The sequence below is a fragment of the Solea senegalensis genome, linkage group LG21, assembly GCF_019176455.1.
Source record: "Solea senegalensis isolate Sse05_10M linkage group LG21, IFAPA_SoseM_1, whole genome shotgun sequence".
Lineage (NCBI taxonomy): Eukaryota > Metazoa > Chordata > Actinopteri > Pleuronectiformes > Soleidae > Solea > Solea senegalensis.
The window spans coordinates 15132518-15153506 of NC_058040.1; the positions used below are offsets into that span (position 1 = coordinate 15132518).

At 43.9% G+C, this 20989-nt stretch overlaps 2 protein-coding genes across 3 annotated transcripts; both read left to right on the forward strand.

Moving 5' to 3' along the window:
* Nucleotides 1-1629: 1629 nt before the first annotated feature.
* lmbrd2b (LMBR1 domain containing 2b) lies at nt 1630-10837 on the forward strand. Its single transcript, XM_044012131.1, has 18 exons — nt 1630-1790; nt 2322-2530; nt 2608-2720; nt 2821-2919; nt 3286-3453; nt 3566-3776; nt 3857-3931; nt 4030-4143; nt 4606-4789; nt 4909-5090; nt 6087-6220; nt 6328-6433; nt 7130-7227; nt 7555-7658; nt 7763-7809; nt 8210-8330; nt 8420-8546; nt 8635-10837. Exons 2-18 carry the CDS (start codon nt 2357-2359, stop codon nt 8696-8698), a joined length of 2121 nt encoding a protein of 706 aa, XP_043868066.1. The 5' UTR covers nt 1630-1790; nt 2322-2356; the 3' UTR covers nt 8699-10837.
* Nucleotides 10838-14826: 3989 nt separating this feature from the next.
* Nucleotides 14827-20727, forward strand: cfap53 (cilia and flagella associated protein 53). 2 transcript variants are annotated; one of them, XM_044012133.1, is made up of 8 exons: nt 14827-15636; nt 16432-16616; nt 16910-17083; nt 17162-17465; nt 17791-18009; nt 18986-19202; nt 19289-19391; nt 19972-20727. In XM_044012133.1, exons 1-8 carry the CDS (start codon nt 15568-15570, stop codon nt 20165-20167), a joined length of 1467 nt encoding a protein of 488 aa, XP_043868068.1. In that variant the 5' UTR covers nt 14827-15567; the 3' UTR covers nt 20168-20727. The 2 variants fall into 2 exon arrangements, with proteins under 2 accessions (XP_043868068.1, XP_043868067.1); XM_044012132.1 differs by lacking the exon at nt 14827-15636 and adding an exon at nt 15643-16169.
* Nucleotides 20728-20989: the final 262 nt, after the last annotated feature.

Below are 20989 nucleotides of genomic sequence, written 5' to 3' on the forward strand. Positions count from 1 at the left end.
TGACTCAAAGGCAGAGACTCATCTTGGTCTGGTGACTGGTTGTCTGACATGTGTCCAGGAGCACAGTCCAGGTCTGGGTCCACAGAGCTGTGAAGAAATTAATGAAAGCTCTTGTTTACAGTGTTTCACTACAACGTTTCAAATGATTGGGGTTTTCTGTGTGTTTTTCAGCAGTTGGCTTCCGTAAGATTACATGAATGATTTCTTCTGGGTTTCTGGAATAAGTGACATCATGATCACTTCAAAGGATTAAGTCATAGGTGATCAAATGGCAGTAATTGTTTGAAAGGGCAGCGTTTAGGTGTATGTTGGGTTCCAGAAAATATTAAAAAGAAGAATAAAAAGTTCACATGCAAAAATAAACAGCAGTTGGAGGTTTTTGTTCCTATTCTCACCATGTATATAGATAAAAACTGCTTCCATTGAATCAAAACCAAGGTATTGCCTTGTTTTCTTTTTTTGATACCGATGAGTCTTTGGTACTTTTACGTTTCTCACACAACAGGAACGTGATCAGGTGTTGGTGATAAATAGCCAATCCAGTAGAGTGTCTAATTGGGATACACAAATATAATTATATTAACCTCATAAACTCAGAGCAGTCAAAGCTCTGCGCCCCCCCATGTGATCTCTGGTCGCCCCTTGGACCCCAGGTTGGAAACCATGGCTGTAGAGCACTGATGACGAGAAGACGTGGCTCGCTATCTCTGTTCCCCCTTGGTATGCTTAAGATAGTCCTTCATTGGAGATAAGGGGCCAAGCCCAAAGTCTAATTGTAACACCTGAATTCAATACTCTAGGTGTGGCTTAAATACTTTTGTCCATACAGATATAGTGTAGTACTGTTTAATGTTATTGCTATGCTGTATGTGCACCAAATACCACCAAGAACGTTGTTACTGACTGGTATTGCTGGGATGTGTTTGCGTCCATATCCCCCCCAACTTCTCTATAACGCGGTGACCTCAGAGGTGACCTCACTCCCAGCTCCGACCTCTGAGTTCCAAAATAAATGACAACATAACAAAAAATCTGTGGCAATGATGCAAAATTACAGATGCTAACTGACCTAAAAAACACCAAAGAAGAAGAACAGAACTAGCATAACACAGGGAGGCTTTGGTTTTGAGTATAGACGACTTATAAATAAACAAACATTATATTATTATGTGTATGACTGTCTTAATGTGAAACAAAAAAAAACATAGAAATGCAGCAAACAGTATTTGCTTACCATTGATGTGGCAGCCATCCAGGAATCCTCTGTTGGGGTTTGTGAGGTTGTTGTGTCAACCTTTTTTGTCGCATTGTTGGTTGATATTGACATATTATGTCGCTTATTAATTAAGTTGCAACTGAGCACCTCCTTGGGAAAGTGGAACCTGCCATTTTGAAAACAATTTTATCCACGTCCATGACATAATTTCTAATTTATACTTGACGTTATTACATATATATTCTATGTGGCTGTGATGTAGTGTTGTCTGTTTCATTACAGCTATTACATTTTGATTGCCATGTCTTAAATGTTCCACTTTTTTTATTTGGTACATGGTTTTTCAATACAATACATATTGGGAGCGGCCCACGCGAGCTGCTGCGCAGGCGTCGAGCCAGTGACGTCACAGTCTCTGCTCCGACCATCTACGCTGGCACAGAAGCCGGAAGTGAGTGTAGCTGCTCGGCTAGCCGCAGACGAAGCGAGGCTGTGGATGGAAAGACGGCAGAGAAAAAGCTCTGAGCGGCGGACACAGACACTTGGGGAACAATAGCTTGACTCTGTCACCACGGTAACAGCGAACTGATACACCGCTGTCACCACAGCCGAGCTAAGCTAAGCTATATTGGCTAGCTGTCACTGTTAGCGTAGAACAGCTGTTTACATCTGCGTCATCGGACTGACTGTAGATCGATATGCGTGTGCGCGTGCATGCTTGTTTGTGTTGCCTCTGTAGGACCTTTTCTGGTATAAATACTGGTCTTGTCAGGACTAAAACCTGGTCTTAATGAGGCAAACTGATTTACTGGTTAAGTTCAGTGCTAAGATGTGAATTGTTGTTAGGTTTAGGTATTAATTGGTTATAGTTAATGCTTTGTTTAGGCTGTTCAAATTAACGCAGTGTCCTAACAACAATAGCTGCACAAACCTGTGTGTGTGTTTGTCTGTGTGCGTAACTAAATACAAAAAACAGATATTTCTATACTCACACACACAAAGGAGTGTGTACCCTAATAACAAGTGAACAGGTTGATGTGTGTGTGTGTGTTGCTAATGTTGTCATTGTTGTATTGTGACCACATTGTGTCGTCTTCTTTATCAGGTTTCTGTCGGGCTGCTGAGTGTAGGTGTGGCGTGATGAGTGGGGCTGCTCTTGGTATCGAGATCGTGGTGGTGTTTTTCCTGGCACTCTTCCTGCTGCATCGCTATGGCGACTTCAGGAAGCAGCAGCGCATGGTTCTGTTTAGCACGCTGCTCGCCTGGTACCTCTGCTTCCTCATCGTCTTCATCTTACCTCTGGACGTTAGCACGGTCAGTACTGACACATGGAGATGGCGCTGACTGCCCCCTTGTACCTGGACACTGAGTGTGTGTGTGTGTCCTTTCAGACCATCTACAAGCAGTGTAAGATTGACCATGAAGAACATTCTGCTGTTCCCACCATCAGCCCATCACCAGTAAATCACACTACAGCAAACTTAAATTCCACACCCACGAAAAGGTCAGTGGCGCTGCTTGCTCACTCACCCCTGCTTCACCTGGGACACATTTAACAGAGAGACGGTGAATATTTCACAATGTCATCATCTTCTCTTTAACAGTGTCGTGGAGCGATGCTACAAGCCGTGGAGCTACATCCCTGATGGCATCATGCCCGTCTTCTGGAGGGTGGTGTACTGGACGTCCCAGTGTCTCACATGGTCAGAACCCGAACATACAGAGGACGTTTCGAGATTGTATAAATTGCAGAGAACATACTGTGAATGTGTAGAGAACGTGTTGTGGGCTTATTGAGAACGTAGAGAGAAAATTTGAAATTGCAAAAACAATATAGAGAATCATATAAAGGATTATCTTATCTTATGCAGTGTCTATACTTTTAGGGTTCTTTTTAATTTCTTTGCACTCAAATTTCCACAATTATGAGCATTTAGAGAAATTGATCGAGAACAGTTTCTAGGCAGTGTCAACATTCAACATTTCTAAAGAACTGTGAAAAACTACCTGCGGTGCTAAAGTATCAATAGAGGCTGTCAGTCTGTGACTGACTGTGACTGTGATTTCAGGCTGCTGCTGCCCTTCATGCAGTCATACGCTCGCTCTGGAGGATTCTCCATCACTGGAAAAGTCAAAACAGCACTAATAGAAAATGCCATTTACTACGGGACGTACCTGCTCATCTTCGGCTCTCTGCTCATATACGTGGCGGTTAACCCCAACTGGCATCTGTCCTGGTGAGTCCAATGCTACCTCTGCTGGCCACGCTTGTCCTCAGGGCACATGAAGACACATTATTTGGCCGTTTCTGTTTTACATTAAGTTGAACTGTGTTTCTGTGTGGTTCAGGTATGAGCTGCAGACCATTGGGATCACGGCGGCAAACACCTGGGGTCTGTTCCTCCTGGTTCTGCTGCTCGGGTACGGCCTGGTGGAGATTCCCCGCTCCTACTGGAATGGGTCACGACACGGACACCTGCTCATCAAGACATATTTCAAGGCGTCCAAACTGATGACAGAGAAGGCAGACGCAGAGGAGAACCTGGAGGATGTGATGGAGGTGAGTGGTGGTGGCTGCAGTGGTCACGGTGACCTTACCAGACCTCCTGTGTTTTTACCGTGACGTGTGTTCTGCTGCAGGAAGTGAGAAAAGTCAGTGAGTCCATCAAGTACAACCATCCACTGAGGAAGTGCATCGACACCATCCTCAGAAAGGTGAGAGGGACATACTGTGTACTGTGTATACATAATTACTGATTTTTACATTTCTGATCATTATTGATCACACTGATTGATCTAAATCAACACTACAGTGCCCAGGCGACTACCAGGACAAGATGGGCAGGAACATGGATGATTACGAGGACTTTGATGACAAACAGAACACATATCCCAGCGAGAAGAGCCTGGTGAAGCTTCATAAACAGGTGAGACTTACATGAGAGCCACATGTATGTATGGAGCCTCTGTTTACACCACATGACATCTGTATTTCTACATTTTATGACGTACACATGTATGCGATAACACACTTATAATTTGATATTTGCACTTAAGTACATTGGTGTGTAACATTTGTTTGTGATATTTTAACATATCAGGGATAGCTGAATGTAATTGTGTGATATTTAAATGTATGGATGGGAAGTTACATTGTAGTTCTTATGTGATACTGAATATTTGGACGTATTCGCAAGTGCTCACCCGCTAACCGTCCAGTTAGTGGACGACACCTTTACTCCTTAGCCACAAAAAGTCTGATACTTTACCATGTAAACCCTGATAACAGTGAGCGCTGTGTGTGTGTGTGTGTGTGTGTGTGTGTGTGTGTGTGTGTGTGTGTGTGTGTGTGTGTGTGTGTGTGTGCGTGCGTGCATGCGTGCATGCAGGTGATCTACGCTGTTCAAAGACACAACAGGACTCGTGTGCAGTGGCAGATGCTCCTGCAGCAGGCCATCCATCTGGAAGACGTGGCAAAGAATGAGACCAGCTCCGCCCGCCAGTTTGTCCACAGCTTCCCGCCATTAGAACCTTCAGGCTGGTTCAGCAGATACGTCTACACGCCGACTGTAGGTGGGTCTGAGCTCCGCCTACAAGGCTCCATATAATAAAACATCAGGCTCATGCAGCAACCATAGATCACTTTGAATCCTCAGAGAGGGACATCATGATTTGTGTGTGTGTGTGTGCAGAGTGGTACTGGGAGTGTCTCCTGAAGTGCTGGTTTTATCGGCTGCTGTCCGTGATGCTGACTCTGTTCAGTGTGGCCGTGGTCTGGTCTGAGTGCACCTTCTTCAGCACACGGCCTGTCCTCTCTCTGTTTGCCGTCTTCATCCAGCTGGCCGAACGAGACTACAACTACCTGTACATCGAGGTGAGAGTCCACAGGCTGACAGGTGACACCTGTGGCTGCAGTCAATGTGTCTCATGACCTCAAGGTCCAGCAAAACATCATGAGACTGGAAGAAAATCTGACCCTATTTACTCCAGGAGTGAGATTGACACAAATGGCGTATTTCCACCGGCTCGCCTCGCCTCGGCACGACACGACACAGCACGATTAGGTTGCATCTCCACTACAAAAAAGTACCTACTTAACGTACCTACTTACACACACACACGAGTGATTAGTGACTTTACCCCAGACTCCTGTAGTTGGAGATTAACCCACGTTTTTAGGATTGTTAAGTATTGATTTCTGTCCACACGTCTCCAGAGTACAGACCAATCATTGCATAGTACCCACTACTAGCACACTTGGAACCTTGCCGGAGCAGGTACTAAAACTAGTACCTGGTACCAGGTACTATGCTAGTGAAAACTTAAACTTAAACTTAAATCGTGGCGTGGCGAGGCGAGTAGAACTGGTGGAAATATGCCAAAAGTGAGTGGAACTGAGAGTCAAGTGGGAGCAATAAAGAAAAACATCTGAATAGATTTGTCAAAATGTGGAAATTAATTAATCAATACGTGGAAACAAATTTGACAAACATGGGGAAAAAACTAACAAAACAGATTTAAAGAGTCAGCGACTCATCAAAACACGGACAGTCAACAGTCTAAATGCGGGAACAAATTAGTGAAAACATGGGAAAAGAATTCATCAAAATGTTGGAATGAATGTGTCAAAATGTGGAAATACATGTTTTAAAATGTGGGAACAAATAAATTTAAATGTGCTAATGAATTTGTAAAAATGTGCTAACAAATTCAGTTAAACAAAGGAATGAATTAGAGACATAGTAGAGTAGAGAATGTTAATAATTAAATAAGAAGCACAATGTTAGCAAAAGTAGGGGAAAAAGGTATTACGAGAACACACCTTTTAATTAACCGCCTCGTCGGTTTTATTTTCACTTCTATCCACCAGATGGCGTGCTTCATTACGATCTTCTTCCTGTGCATCTGCGTTTACTCCACTGTTTTCCGCATCCGGGTCTTTAACTACTACTACCTGGCCTCTCACCACCAGACCGACGCTTACAGCCTCCAGTTCAGCGGCATGTAAGTGACAAGAGTCTTAACCCATGAATCCTAGGTTTGACGTTTTTCAGGCGCCCAGGTGCGTGTGACGGAGGAACAGACGATAACGCTTTTCTCCTGAACTGCAGGTTGTTCTGTCGTCTGACTCCTCCCCTCTGCCTCAACTTCCTGGGTTTGATTCACATGGACTCTGCCATCTCCCACCAGCAGAAGGAGCAGACCGCCTACACGTCAGTAAGTCCAGCACAGAAAAACACTCTGGACTGTCACCTGAACAGTGCTGCGCCCCACGGTGGCCGTGGAGAGCAAAGCACATCAATCAACAAACAACTCATGCGTATAAGATAAAATACTGTATTGTTCTGTTTAATTTTTGCAAACATGACAAGACACAGTAAACATCAAAACACTGTGGTAAAGCCAATAAGACGTGGGAAAGTGTTTATTAAAACAGTGGCTCCCAAAGTCTGGGTCGAGACCCACAGATGGTTCATGGTAAAGATGGTAAAGATGGTAAACAAATTTGCAGAATTGTCCCAATCTTCCATGTGTATATGTTTTAAAGTGCATAAAATGAAAATTCTGGAAATGATTTTCATAAGTCTACTAATTACCAATGTTATTAGGTGTTACAGCTATATGGCTGTAAATGAGTTTCCTCATTATAAACAAATTTGTTCTTGCCATGACTCGTATTGTGATTTGGGTCACACTAATTTTAAAATGTGGATCCCCGCTTTGAAAGTTTGGGAAAACGCTGCATTAACACGTGGAAATGAATTCACCAAAAGGTGCGAAAGAGATGACAGAAGGCACAAGAATTATTTTGGAACATGAGAAGGAATTCATCACACATGGGAACACATTTGTCAAAATGTGGGAACAAAATTAACAGTAAAACATGGACTTTCTGTCTGACTTGTTTTTCAGATCATGGGATCCATGCATGTTTTGTCCTTCATTGCTAATGGCTTCTATATTTACTACCCAATGCTGATAGTCATCCTTTGCATCGCCACCTACTTCAGGTGAGACGTGTTTGACCTGTTGACTCTAAAACATACTATCAAATTAGCGTTTTCTACTGTGGCTCTTATCCACACGGACACAGAACTTTCTGTATACAGTCTTTTTCCTAAACATGGTAAATGTCTTCATACACTCTGAAAGCTGTAGTACATACAGTATGCCAGGCCTGTATGTGGAGTATGTGAAGAATAAGATGTGGAGCATGTGCATCAAGTTTGTGTGCTGTGTCCCTCCCAAAACAACAGTTCCGTGTGGATAAAAGCCAACTCAATTTAAAATGTTAGTGGATTGTGTATGCTCGCTTACTTGATGACCTCCTTCCTCAGTTTGGGGACTCGCTGCCTGAACCTTCTGGGCTTCCAGCAGTTTCTGGGCGACTGTGAAATGACCTCTGACCTGATTGACGAGGGGAAGGAGCTGATCCGACGAGGTGAGCCTCGCAATGACATTCACAGAAAGGTGGCGCTGTAGGGGAGCAGGTGGTGGACCATCACTTCACCTGTCCCTGTCTTCTTTTTGTTTGTTTTTTTACAGAGAAAAGGAAGCGGCAACGGATCGAAGATGGTGAGAGCAGACGAAGGGTGAGTTTCTTTCTTCCTACAAATCAAACCAGAGAATGACAGGAAGCACAGGCACCCTACTCTGACCATACATTTGTTCTGATAATATGTACGTAGAAATACAGTGTAGATGTCATCGCCAATCGTTTTACATGTGAGGATGGTTGTTGAGCAAGGTGTCCACTAGAGGGCAGCACAGAGACAAGAGTTTCTGACCACATGTTGTGAAAACGGATGTTTTGTTGCTGCTGTTGTTGTGGTTCTTACCTCTTTGTAAAGTCTCTCTTTGATGATATAGACAGTGTGTCTTCTTCTTTAGAATGCTCCTACACTACCCACTCTCTTCAGTCACACCCTCTTCTTCTGTCTGCATGTCTTTATATCATTAATGTTGACTCCATGTTTGTGTGCTGCTTTGCAGGAGTGGAAGGAGCGCTACGGAAACCCCAGAGAAGACTTTGCGGCGCGGAACAGAGGCAGTCATGAGATGAAGGAGACCAGTTACTCGGACACAGTGACCTCCAGCGGCGGTGGCGGCAGACGTGAGTTAGGCGATGACTGACATTTCCAATGCTCTTCACCAAAGGTTAATGTACACTTTGACCACCGCCCACTCTTGCTGTTTCCACAGAAGCAAAATATTCTCGCTCTGGCGGTCGACCGGAGAGGGACCGCATCGAGCTGCTGCAGGACGCCGAGCCTTTAGACTTCAGTGCGGACAATCTGGCAGACGACGCCCTGGACTCTGACTCTGGCAGGTAATTATGGCGCCCTCCTGTGGGAAGAACACAGCTGTAGACATCAGGCATGTGGTCTGACTGTGTGTCTTGTATCTGTGTCCCACAGACACACGGGAGGACGGTATCTGTCCATGTCGTCGTCCCGCAGCCGGATATTTGATGACGTCTAACAGCCGCCTCCGTGTGCCCCTGCACCGCACGCTCCTCCATCTGCTCGTCTCCCAGCATGCACGGTAACCTAACAGACTGGTCACATGTGTCACGTCCAGCTCGGAGTCAGAGCAGTGAAGGAAAACAATCGGTGAATTTCCTGCTGCGCGTCATGGTGGCAGGAGTCTGAGCATGCACACCAATGATGTCTGCCATGTTGTCACATCACTGAGGTACAATGAAGGTTTATTTATGTTCATTATTTTTACATTATGAAGGTCATGTGATCCAGTTACTGAGGACATGTCTGTTCTAAGATTGTCTCATCTATCTATAAACCCATGAAGGTAAACGGAACGTCCAGAATCTTTTTAACTTTTAAAACTGATCATTCCATTGTCCATTCAAGGAATTAATGATGATTAACTTCATGTAAAGCCTGCTCCTAGCTTCCGTATGCTCTACACCTCAGCATGTAAAGCCACGTTTCCACTAAGAGTCCCTGGAGCTTCTTAACAGGAACTAAAAGATTTCTGACTATTAAGTGTTGATTTCCAACAACTAACCACTGAACGAATATAGACACGTCTGTATACGTCCATGTTTGTGGACACAAACCAAAACAACTTGATTGGAACACACTTCGTCTATTTAGGAAAGCAAAGTTTTACAATTATCGCAATAATACCGTGAATCACAATTATTTTGGATGCGAAAATCGTGGCGGAAATTATATTACCCCCACACCTGTCTGGTGCACCGTGAGGTCATGTGTGCCTGTCAGCTGAGATGGTGTAGCTACGTCAAGGCAATCAGAGATGGCAGACTTCACCCCATTCACGCAACAAGCCTCTGGCGGCCTCTGTTGGTCATATTGGCAAGTGCAAGTGTGGAAGCACTCTGGTTTTTTGTCCAAGCATAAAACCAGAGCCGGTGAGCGAACGAACGCTGTTGCATTCAGAGCAAACGGATCCTTATTATTTTTATAAAGCGTTGACACATTTGAGATGATAAACAGAAAACGGGGAAACCGTACACAATAAAACAATGGTTAACATGAAGGAGTTTCATACAGCACTGCTGTAAAGGGAGAAAAGTTAGTAGCAATCAGATTTCAATGCGAGCGGACGTTGAAGCAAAACTAGGTTGTTCAGCTCTATTTAACTCTTCATCTTTGAAGGCTCCTGGATTTTCAGAAAGTATGACATCTCAGCAAGTTTCTTGCTGGGGGGATAAACATTTACTTGGAAGTTCTATTTCGTCCTTGGTCCCTAAGTTGGAAATACATGCGATTCATGGAAAAGCCCTTATTTCCTGGTTAAAGTTCCTGAGGTGGAAAAGCTCATAGTTCCTGGTAAGGTGCCTAGTTTCTGGTGGCTTGAATTAAAGATGAAATGTATCTAAAATAGTTCCTTGGGGTACACCCTCAGTTAACAGACGGTTCTTCACCTTAGTGGCCCAAAAGAGCAACTGCACGTTTAACAACTGCAACTCTAACCTGTTTAAAGATTGGTCACGCGTAATTATAATTAATAGGAAAACACGAAGCATCTTTGATTTGTAGTTGGCGTAGGTGTATATATATCGTTAGCATTTAGCGCTCACTGCAGGTTCTCCTCACTCCTCTGTACATATGTATTATATCTGTATTATATGGTCTAATCAACGACGTAGAGGGAGATGTGACTTTTTATTTATGAGCTGTTTCCGTCTCGTGAAGTAATTAACTCCGCCACGAAGGTCAATGTCTTTGGCCAAGTTTGTCTTTCTGTTAGTAGCTTAACTCAAAAATTAAGGACAGATTTTGATATAATTTTGTTTTTGAGATTGTAGGTTATGGCTGAAGGAAAAAAACAATTTAGATTTTGATGCTGATCCAGACTATAGATTCAAGTATAAAAAAAAAAAAAAAGGTGATTAACCTTGCTAGATGTAGGCGAGTATTGACACTGGGAAATCTGAATGGCCTTGGCACTGTCTGATTGTTTTCTCTAATTAATATTTATTTTACAATATTTATTGTCACATGTTGCTTGTGGAGCTAGAGTCAGAATGTGAGATCCTGTGATTTACAGTTGTGAAGTATTATATATCATATCTGTGGGTGAATGTGCTGCCAGTGTCATGCGGGTGAATAAAAATGATCAGAAACACTCTAACCCTGTTTCGCTACTGTTCTATGTTAATATGAGCTGATGAGGACGTTTGACTGTTCAATTATTAAACCTGCAGCACTTCCTCTGTAAGATACTCCCTCCTCACCTGGTCACATGATATCACTACAACAAGGCAAATCTGGAGCTGTTGCTCAGTGCTGCTCTAAGGTAAGGTAACTTTATTTGTACCCAAGGGTAGATTTGGTAGCAGGTAAAAATTGTGGGCTGCATACACACATTACACACAGAAGACAATGACATAACAGTAACAACAAGTGCTCCAGGTATAGAGATATAGATAAAAAAGTACACAATATTACTATCAAAACCATTGATAAAATACAGAATAAAAACCACCATATCAAATACAAAAAAGCTTGGTCAATAAATAAATAAATAAATGGATTAGGAAGGCTGTGCATAATTTAAAAAGATTAGTGTGTAGTCTACAAATAGCCCAAGTATTGTTCAGGGTCTTGGTAGCTGAAGGAACAAATCTACCTCTGTATCTTTTGGTTTTACATGCAGGCGTTTTAAACCTACGGCCTGATGGGAGGAGCTGGAATTCAATTATTATTAGGACCACAGCTTTTATTTGCATATATGGAAGATAGTGCCTTTTCTACATTACCCTCATCAATTGCAAAGTGATACTACATAATGACTGAGTTTCTGTATTTCTGTACTGAAGTCATAAGTGTCAAATCGGGAAAAGAATTTGTTAGGAGGATTTGCAAGGTCAGAATCTGAATCAAAATTCTCTAAGATGACAGTGCTTATGTTTTTTGAGTTACTGATGCCTGCAATGGATTTCATACTTGACCAGGCTGAGCCCAAGTTGTTAGCAGCCATTTTATTTTCCAGAATTGTTTTGTAGTCTGTTTTAGCTCTAAGGATTTAAATATTCAAATCTTTTGTGGCTGTATACAATTCAGAAGCAGTCCCATGTTTGAAGGCACGTTTCTTAGCCTGTATGCAGACTTTGACGGATTTAGTGACCCATGGCTTATTATTAGAATGCATTTTTATCCTTTTGCATGGGATGATCATGTCTCTACAGAATGCTACATAAGAACAAAAGCCTCTATGAAGCCTCATGTCCCAGTTAGTACAGTCAAACCAGGCCTTTAGACACTGCACAGACTCTTCAGTCCAATCTTTAATGTCCTTTGTAGAGACCTTTTCCCTCTTCAGAACAGTTCTGTGTATGGGCAAGAGCTACACACAGTTGTGGTCTCCGTGGCCCAGAGAAGGTAGCGGAAGTGACTTATATGCCTCCTTTACTGACCCATAGCACGGGTCAAAAGTCTTGTCCCGTCTGTTGGGGCAGGTTACATATTGGTAGAAGTTGGAGACCGACGTCTTGAGGGAAACATGGTTGAAGTCACCTAATATAAAAGCCGGAGCCTGAGGGGAGATAGATTGCAGCTTTTGTACTACGTCATACACAGTTTTACAAGCGGAGGGGGCGTGTGCTCTGGGGTGGATATACACAACTGTAATGAAGAGCCGGGGAAACTCACGACGACACTGACAAAAGTTCCACATCAGGGGTACAGATGCGTTCTCTCACTGTTACCGAAGTACAGTACCTTTGGTTACTGTAAAGATCTAAGCGGCGCAGTGCTCATGGGGTCCGAGTCCTGGTCGCGTTCGGTACGCAGCAGGCTTTGTAATCCTAAAGGGAAGCGGGCATTTCCCTGGATTTCATCCAATTTGTTTCTTATGGATTGGACGTTCCCCAGGATCATTGAGGGGCAGCGGAAGCTGGTTGAACCGCATCTTCCTCCGTCGTAGCCGGACGCCTCCACGCTTACCACTGTTTCTTCCCCGATTCCCCCTGGTTCTTCGTAGATGTTTTCAGGACATCTTCAGATGAGATCCGGAATCTGTAGCGTGATGTCTCGCAGTCGGTCTCGCAAAGTTAAGTTGCAGCAATTCACTTCTACCGTATTGCCTCCTGGCCGGGCATGATAATATCCAGGTATAACAGAAGGGATAGCAAAAATAGCGATGCGACGCGAAAAAGATCCATATCGCTTCAGTGGAGAGCACCGTGCACAGTTAAGATCACTTGTGATGTTGTTATCCCCGACACAAACAAACGTGAAACATTACAACACGATCAAAACATTGGCAGCCAAACTTTTCCTGCCGGTCGCAGCGTGCGCATGCGCCTCCTCAGCCTAACTGAGCGCACTACAGGTTTTCCACACTTTCGTTTCTGAGGAACCGTTCAGGAAATGGCGCAGAGCGTTCAACAGACGGAGAGCAGAAAAAATGCTTCATATTCAGCTGCATCTTTCATGTCAGTGTTGGACAGCCATGATCCCAGGATGAGACAGATTGTGTACGAGCTCCAGACGGTTGATACTGAGCTGAAGATGTTACAGGGGAAATTGTTGGCAGGAGTTGCTATTCTGGGAGCAGCATTTCTTGGCGCATTACTCGCGGCCCCCTTTACTGCCGGTTGGAGTTTTGTGATATTTCTTCTTGCTGGTATTGTCCTGCTTTTTTTCATTCTTGAGCAGAAAAAAAGAGAAAACCAAAGTTCAGAGAGAGTGGGAGGACTTATTGAAGAGTTCAGGACTATTGTTGGGTCCTTGAATGGGGATCTGGAAGATGTGAAGACTTCCTGTGGAGAACTAAGGAGAAGATCCGTCGGAGCCAAGGCTTTGGAGTTCATCAGATTGGAGATGGATATTCTGGAGCTGCTGGCCGTCAGTGAAAAGCTGCGAACTCCTACGACGCTGGACCGTATCACTGCGGTCGCTCGTGACTACAGCAGTACTTTGATGGCGTTTATAAAGATGAAAACTAAACTGGAGATATTAATAGATTCTGATGCCTCAAACGTGACATATCATAAGAATGACTTGAATGACTCCTTCATGAATTAAAGCAATGTTGGCCAATTGGAAACCTGAAAAAAAGAAGTTCTTAATGGTATGGTTACAAGCCAAGAAATCCATGCCACAATGTCTTTAATCGGAACTCAATGATTCTTCTAGTGGACATCAGTCAAACAATACATGTCGAGATATTTTTATTGTTGTTATAACTGGATTGCATTGCTCCATAATAAACACAAATGTCAAACTACCACCTCTTCTCCAGTCCTGTGGTAAGCACCAGATCATTTGAGAGATTTGAAAGAGCAAATGATCAATTATTACACATGTAGTTTTTTTATATACAAAGAAAATCACTGCAATTAACATTAGAAGGAATAGTTTCCATTCTTTTATTTTGATAGGCAGTTGTGTGGCTGTCAGCTGGGGTTTCTGAAAAATATGATTTTCAGCCACTTAACAAAAAGCCTAATAAAAATCAGTGTCAAACTAAGACCAGGATATCTTAGAAATAAAGCACGTTTACTTCTTTTTCAATAAGAAATGTGAGGTTTGTTCCACATTATAAACTGCTGACTCTCCCACACCAGTCGATCAAGAAAATCAACAAATTAACATCACTTGTTGATCCACTGCTGCTTCCAATTAGTGACTTCTGTGTTTGAAATCCTTGTTTTGCCATTTAAGTGCTTCGTGAACCTTTAATTCATATTTTGATCTAGTATTTATTAAAAGTTAGTTAGTTAGTTTTTATTAATCCCCTTAGGGAAAGTATTCCTCTGCATTTTGACCCATCCTAGAATTAGGAGCAGTGGGCTGCCACACTGAGTGGCGCCCGGGGATCATTGGGGGTTGGGTACCTTGCTCAGGGGTACCCCAGCCCTTTTTGGCCGGGTGGGGATTTGAAACGGCAACCCTCCGGTTACAAGTCAAGTTCCCTTTCCCCTTGGCCACAGGCTGCCCTAAGTCCTGATAGTGCTGATAATCCTGACTCCTGATAAAAAAAAGTTTGAAAAATTCCCAGCATATCATTATGGCTTTGTCACGTTCACCAGAATGTGAATATTTAATTAAATCCACTTCTACCAAGAAGAGCATTTTTAATATTTCAACTGAACAAAGGTCAAGCGACATTAAAAAAACAAAACAAAAAAACAACTCCAATTCCCAAGGTGCATTTCTCTGACATTCACCCACAGAACTGTAGTTAGTCTACTACCGTATAATCTAAAGTTAAGAACGGCTTGAACAACCTTTCTACAGAGCCAGGGTAACTAATGAACACTTTAAGTAACTATTAGTTACGAAGTTTGGTGTTAACTAAGTTATACGTCACGTATGATTCGAGTAGCAGCAGAGATTCATGGGTAATGTAGTGTTTAGAGGTGGCCGACATGTTAAGAAGACGGACTTTTATTTTAGCCAAACATACCGCTCTCCCCCTCCCCTCCCTCGCCACCCCCTGCTTCTGTTCTGACTATCTATCTCGCTATGTAGCTAATTAATTAGTTCGTTGGTTGGTTATTTTTTTAAGTCTATGGGCGAGTAGTTGTAGGCGAGCTAAGAAGCTAAGCTAACGGTCCTGTTCTTCTGTTTCAGTGGTAGGTTAGCAGCAGTACCGCCCCCTGCTGCTGTGGGGTCTCAGTGCAGTTCTCTGTTGCGTTGACGATGGTTTCCAACGTGATGTATTTGACGTGGCTTCCGACGACAAACAACAACACGGCAAAAAAAACAACGAAAACGATGCGACTCTTTCACCTGCGGGGGCGCTACTGTCACTGTTTTGGCGTTTCCATGTGAACGAAAACTCTGTCCCGTCCGGATCCTGTGTGTGCGTCAGCATATAGACTTTGTTTTAATTTTTTTTTTTACTACGTTATCATGCTGCTCAGTCACGGGAGAACCAGGTGCCGGGAAATCAGCATAGCAACGCCAAACTCCATGGCAACGGTGAGTGGAAATACTCCATTACAAGAATTCTACTGCAACTAAAGTCACCAAGGAGTGAGTAAACAGTAAATAATTTGGTGTGAGTATGTGAAGAGTTTACCTGTCTAACAATGAGATAAACTAATGAACATGTTCTTATAAATAACTAAAATTACTTATTAATTGTGTATCTGAACCCCACACAACCACATATACTGTATTAAAAAACTATCAATATTCAAAATGGACACACGTGTTTCTGTCCGCAGTTAGACGTGGTGGCCTTAAACAAAAATGCAAAAACAAAATGCCTTTGAAGCTTTCAAGTGATATCGTGACGTCACTTGCAGATGTAGGAATTCTTGCTTAGCCTTTAAAAAACACAGAAAAAGACACTTTGAGACGAGGAAAACTGTTTTTCAAACAGTTCACAAAGAGCAGCGGACATCTCGTTGTTAACCATATCAAAGATGCACACTGTGGACAATGTCGGTCACCGGTTTGCTTATACTCGTGGGGGCATGGGGACAGCCGGTCTGCTGCTGCCTAGTTTGGTAAGTTTTGATCACTGAGGTCAACTTCCCTAATGTGACAGCAGCCTTTGAATACCAGAAACAGGTCCGGGCTGCCATGGAAATAATGTGACACAAGATGGTGAACTTTGTACACAAAAAAGGATTCTTCTAAGACGGCAAAAACCTGTCACATTTTTTTATTTTGAAGCTGTATCTGTTCAAGAAAAGCTTGTAACTGATGTGTAACTGATGAGATTTTGTGTGCGCGTGTGTGTGTGTGTGTTGTGATACTCGACCTCAGCAAAGACCAAAGCCGGCCGCCTTAAGAGAGGAACTTGTGGAGGTCATCAAGAAGGAGAGGGCGTGTGACCACATGATTTCATGGCTGAAGAGGACAGATCGCGGCTACCTGCGGGGCGCCATCAACAAACACGTCAAGGACGCCGTGATGGAGCATGAGAGCAGCGTCGAGCAGAGAAGGAACAGGTCAGGGTTTAAAGAATTTAGTTAATCTGAGTGGAACCTTTTTGTTGAGTTCAGGTCCATCACAACGTTACCCACACAGTACATGGCTGACACTGCTTTACTGCGGTGATCGCAGTTATTTACTTGTTCAAGTTCACGTCTGACACTGAGTTACCGCTGAGTTTTTGTCGGACATTACATTAACGTAAATGTTTACTCATCTGAGTTCAGGTCTGTCTCAGTGTTACCAGGTACATTTACCTGTACCTGTCAGTACTCAGTACTCAGTTATAGACGACTCTGGTTCTCCTCAGGCTGCGGGAGCTCCTCCTTCAGGAGGAACAGCAGCTGCTGCAGGAGTTGGAGGGGCAGGCGGAGACGACAGAAGAGAGACAGAGGAGGAATAAAGAGCGAGCACGAACACTGAAGGAGCGTCGAGAGAAAGAGCGGCAGCAGCACGTCACCGATCAGATGGATCGACTCTTCAGGTAAATGTCTTCTCCCTGTCCGTGTTCTGTTTACCCACGGCACTACAACTCTGATGTTTCCCCTTCTTCTTCCTCCAGGGAGCACTGTGACGAGCTGCGGGTCGCCCTGACCAGACGTGGGGCGCAGGATGCTGACGTGGAGCGAGATGCTCAGATACAGAGGCAGCAGGAGCAGCTGCAGCAGCAGGAGGAGGAGGAGCGCTTCTTCCAAGAGATGTGGGAGGGTGACGCGCAGGCCAAAGCCGAGAGAGAGCAGCTGAAAGCCGAGATGAGGCAGCAGCGCTACGCCGATCAGCTAAGCACCCTCCGCTCGCAGATGAATGAGACAGAGCAGCAGAGACAGAGGGTCAAAGAGCTGCGAGAAGAGGAGGGTCGCCTTATGGTTTGCATCACCCTAAATGCATCACAAAACGTTTAAATACGACTTTTATTATCATCACCCTGAACGCATCACAATAAGTTTAAAGACCACTTTTACTGCATCACCCTGAATGCATCACAATAAGTTTAAATACCACTTTTACCGTCATCACCCTGAACGCATCACAATAAATAAAATACCACTTTCACTGTCATCTCCCTGAACGCCTCACGAGGTGTTTTAATACCACTGAATTGATACCATAGAGTCAAATTTGTGATTTGTTCTGCTGCTGTTTAACTTTGTGTTTGTGTCTCTGCTCACCTCTGTGCTCCTCGCCCTCCAGCGGCAGCAACGGGAGGAGAATGTCCGGCTGGAGCAGCAGGAGGAGCTGCAGATGCGCCAGGCTCAGAGGAACCAGCGCGAGGAGCTCGGCCACAACGTCATCCTGAAAACAAAACGTCTGCAACGCGAGCAGGAGAACCAGCGGCGGCAAGACGCCAGCATCCTGGAGCAGGCACAGCAGCAGCAGACGCACGCCAAACAGGAAGCCGCCGATTGTCGGGTAAATACACAAACAAAGCGCCGTACCTGAACGCACCTTCAGTCTTAGACACATCGCCACAGAACAGGGGGGCCCAATCCCAAAACCACTCCCTGCACACTGCCACTTCACCACAGGTTGTCACTCCAAATCAAGTAGCGGGCAACCCTGACAAAGGGGGAGGCTATAGAAGAGAAGCCAAACTACTGGAACCCCTCCCCTCTACACCTTCACTCTGCTGGAAATAGGAAGCCACGGTTACCATAGCGATGGACAGATGCTATGCTTGAACTGTCATAGGAGAAAAGAAGCATGAAGACGACAGCATTAATAAATGTAGACATCGGGACGAAATGTGAAGGAAAAAACAGGGCGATATATATATAAAACAAATATATAGATAATTACAGTGAAAATGAACTGGAAGAAGAACTGATATGATTTGTTGAAATGTAGGAATAATGATAATGAAGAATAACAGGGAAAACGATGTAGCATTAGCATTCCTAACTTATTAGACATGTAGACTTACAGTGGCACTACAACCAGATTGATTATGTTGTTCATTTGTTTTTATATAATATATATATATATATATATATATATATATATATACCCTGAGAATGAGGCAAATTAAATATATTTCATATCTTTAAACGCCATCATTTTCTGTGAGTTTGTTTGTGTGTTAGTTTTTGATCCAGAACACTTGAGGAGTAGACACATTTATTTCCACGTTGTTTTCCTTCGTTCTCCTGTTGCACTTCCTGCCTGGACCAGTCTGCACTTTTAAAGGTCTGGATCGTCCACTCACAGGTTTGGGGACGGGCCTGACATATGACGACGCTCTGGTGAAAAGGGCAGGTGGACGGGAGGACGGTTTTGAGATTGGGCCAAAAAAAACTGACACGTTAGAGCATGTGCAGCGCTGTGAAAGGAGATGTGTCAGTTGCTGGCCTGTAGATGGCATCAGAGGGCTGTGTGCTTGTGTCTGTAGGTGGTGCTGCAGGAGGAGCAGCGTCAGTACCGTCAGTACCTGGACGAGCTGCTGCAGCAGCAGCAGGTAGACGAGGAGGAGACGGCGCGACTCATCGGCGAAGCTCTGAGCGAGAACATGGCCAAGAGTGACGAGAGGGGCCGCCTGCAGGAGGAGGCGCGGCGCCACCTGCTGGACGAGGTGATGGAGGGACGACACCTGCAGGTCCAGAGGAAACGTAAGAGGAAAAAAGTCTCAAAATCAGGATCAGGACTGAAACAGACACTGTTTACAATGTGTGTGTGTGTGTGTGTGTGTGTGTAGTGGATGTGGAAGCACAGAAATACAGTGAGTGGCTCAGAGAGAGAGACGAGTTGAAAAGACTCATGGAGGAGGTGAAGGTGAAAGAGGAAGAGGAGAGGAAGAGGTACGTCCCATGTTCATGTATTCACCTGTTCACTTCAAAGGTTTTCATATGTTCATCCATGACCATGTGTTCACCCTTCATATGTGTTTTGTCATGTTTTTTCCGTTCTCCTTTCATTTGTTCACGCGTTCACTCTTGTGTGCACATCTCATGTGTTCATGTATTCACACCTTGTGTGTTCATGTGTTCACTCCTCACGTGTTCACATCTCTCATGTGAGTGTGATCATGTATTTACACCTTGTGTGTTCATGTGTTCACCTCTCAAGTGGCAATGTGTTCGCTCCTCATGTATTCACTGCACATGTGATCATGCATTCACACCTCGTGTGTTCATATGATCACCTCTCAAGTGCCAGTGTGTTCACTCCTCGCGTGTTCATTCATTCCTCTCATGTTCAAATATTCCCTCATTATATGTTCATGTGTTCACATATCCATGTGTTCACTCCTCCTGTATTAGTGTGTCCGTGTGCTCACTCCTCTTATGTTCATGTGTTCATTCCTCACATGTTCCCTCTTTGTATGTCCATACGTTCACTCCCCATGTGCTCACTCCTCGTGTGTTCATGTGTTCACAGCCGCGTGGACAAGTGTAAAGCGTACGAGTCGTGTCTCAGAGCTCAGATCCAGCAGCAGCAGCAGCGTCAGATTGAGCTCAGGGCTCAGAGTGAGAGGGAGGAGGAGCAGAGGAAACATCTGGAGCAGCTGGAGCACCAGAAGATACAGCAGCTGCTCAACAGCCTCGCCCCTGCTACAGTCAGCTCCGCCCCCTGAATACTGTCAGCTCCACCCCCCTGACTACTGTCAGCTCCGCCCAGCTTTTGGGGTTGTGGTTTTTTAGCGTTGGACAAACAGAAACAGATTTTGGTCGATGGTGACACACCGACACAGACTATCAGCAATGAATCAATGCTAACACTTCCTGTTCCGTGTAGAGTTTATTTCCTGTTACCTGTGACACTGATAAACACATCAGAGCCTTTTAAAATCATATATTTTACTATTATCATTATTGTTCTTTGGTTTAATTATAAGTTATAAGTTTAAACTGAAATATATTGTGGTCATGGTGGTCAAGTCAGGAAGTGATCCCGGTGTGACATTGTGAACATGATGCATAAACAGAGTGGCGTATCAGCTGTTTTTATCCATTCATGCTGAAGTTGAGCATGAATGATGGATAAATAAGTGTGAGGTGAGGTGATGTAAGCGTGGGATCCCACTGTTGTGTCACAACGAGCTGAGGTGAGTCACAAACAAATACAAACACTGGTCACAGGCATGAGTTCATGGAATTTTTGTCTGTGTATTAATAAACACAAATATTTCAAGCACTCAACAGCCCACGTTCATGTATTCACCTATTCAAATCAGGTCATGTGTTCACTCATCATACGTTCATTTTTTTCCTTGTGTTCGAGTTTGTTCTCTTTATTTGTTCATGTGTTCACTCTATTTGTTATTTGTGTACTTCACTGTTCATGATTTCAAAGCTTGTGTGTTCTTATATCCATGTGTCTACACACCTCATGTGTTCACTTGTGTTCATGCATTCACTCCTTGTGTGTTAATGTGTCCACACTTCATGTGTTCACT

What these genes read in the sequence shown, in the direction of transcription:
- cfap53 (XM_044012132.1), top strand. Translation starts at nt 16,086, where the DNA reads ATGCACACTGTGGACAATGTCGGTCACCGGTTTGCTTATACTCGTGGG. An exon ending in CAGATGGATCGACTCTTCAG is followed by an intron (nt 17,084 to 17,161) that starts GTAAATGTCTTC and finishes TTCTTCCTCCAG; the next exon opens with GGAGCACTGTGACGAGCTGC. An exon ending in AGGAAGCCGCCGATTGTCGG is followed by an intron (nt 18,010 to 18,985) that starts GTAAATACACAA and finishes TTGTGTCTGTAG; the next exon opens with GTGGTGCTGCAGGAGGAGCA.
- lmbrd2b (XM_044012131.1), top strand. Translation starts at nt 2,357, where the DNA reads ATGAGTGGGGCTGCTCTTGGTATCGAGATCGTGGTGGTGTTTTTCCTG. An exon ending in CGTCTACACGCCGACTGTAG is followed by an intron (nt 4,790 to 4,908) that starts GTGGGTCTGAGC and finishes GTGTGTGTGCAG; the next exon opens with AGTGGTACTGGGAGTGTCTC. An exon ending in GAAGGAGCTGATCCGACGAG is followed by an intron (nt 7,659 to 7,762) that starts GTGAGCCTCGCA and finishes GTTTTTTTACAG; the next exon opens with AGAAAAGGAAGCGGCAACGG.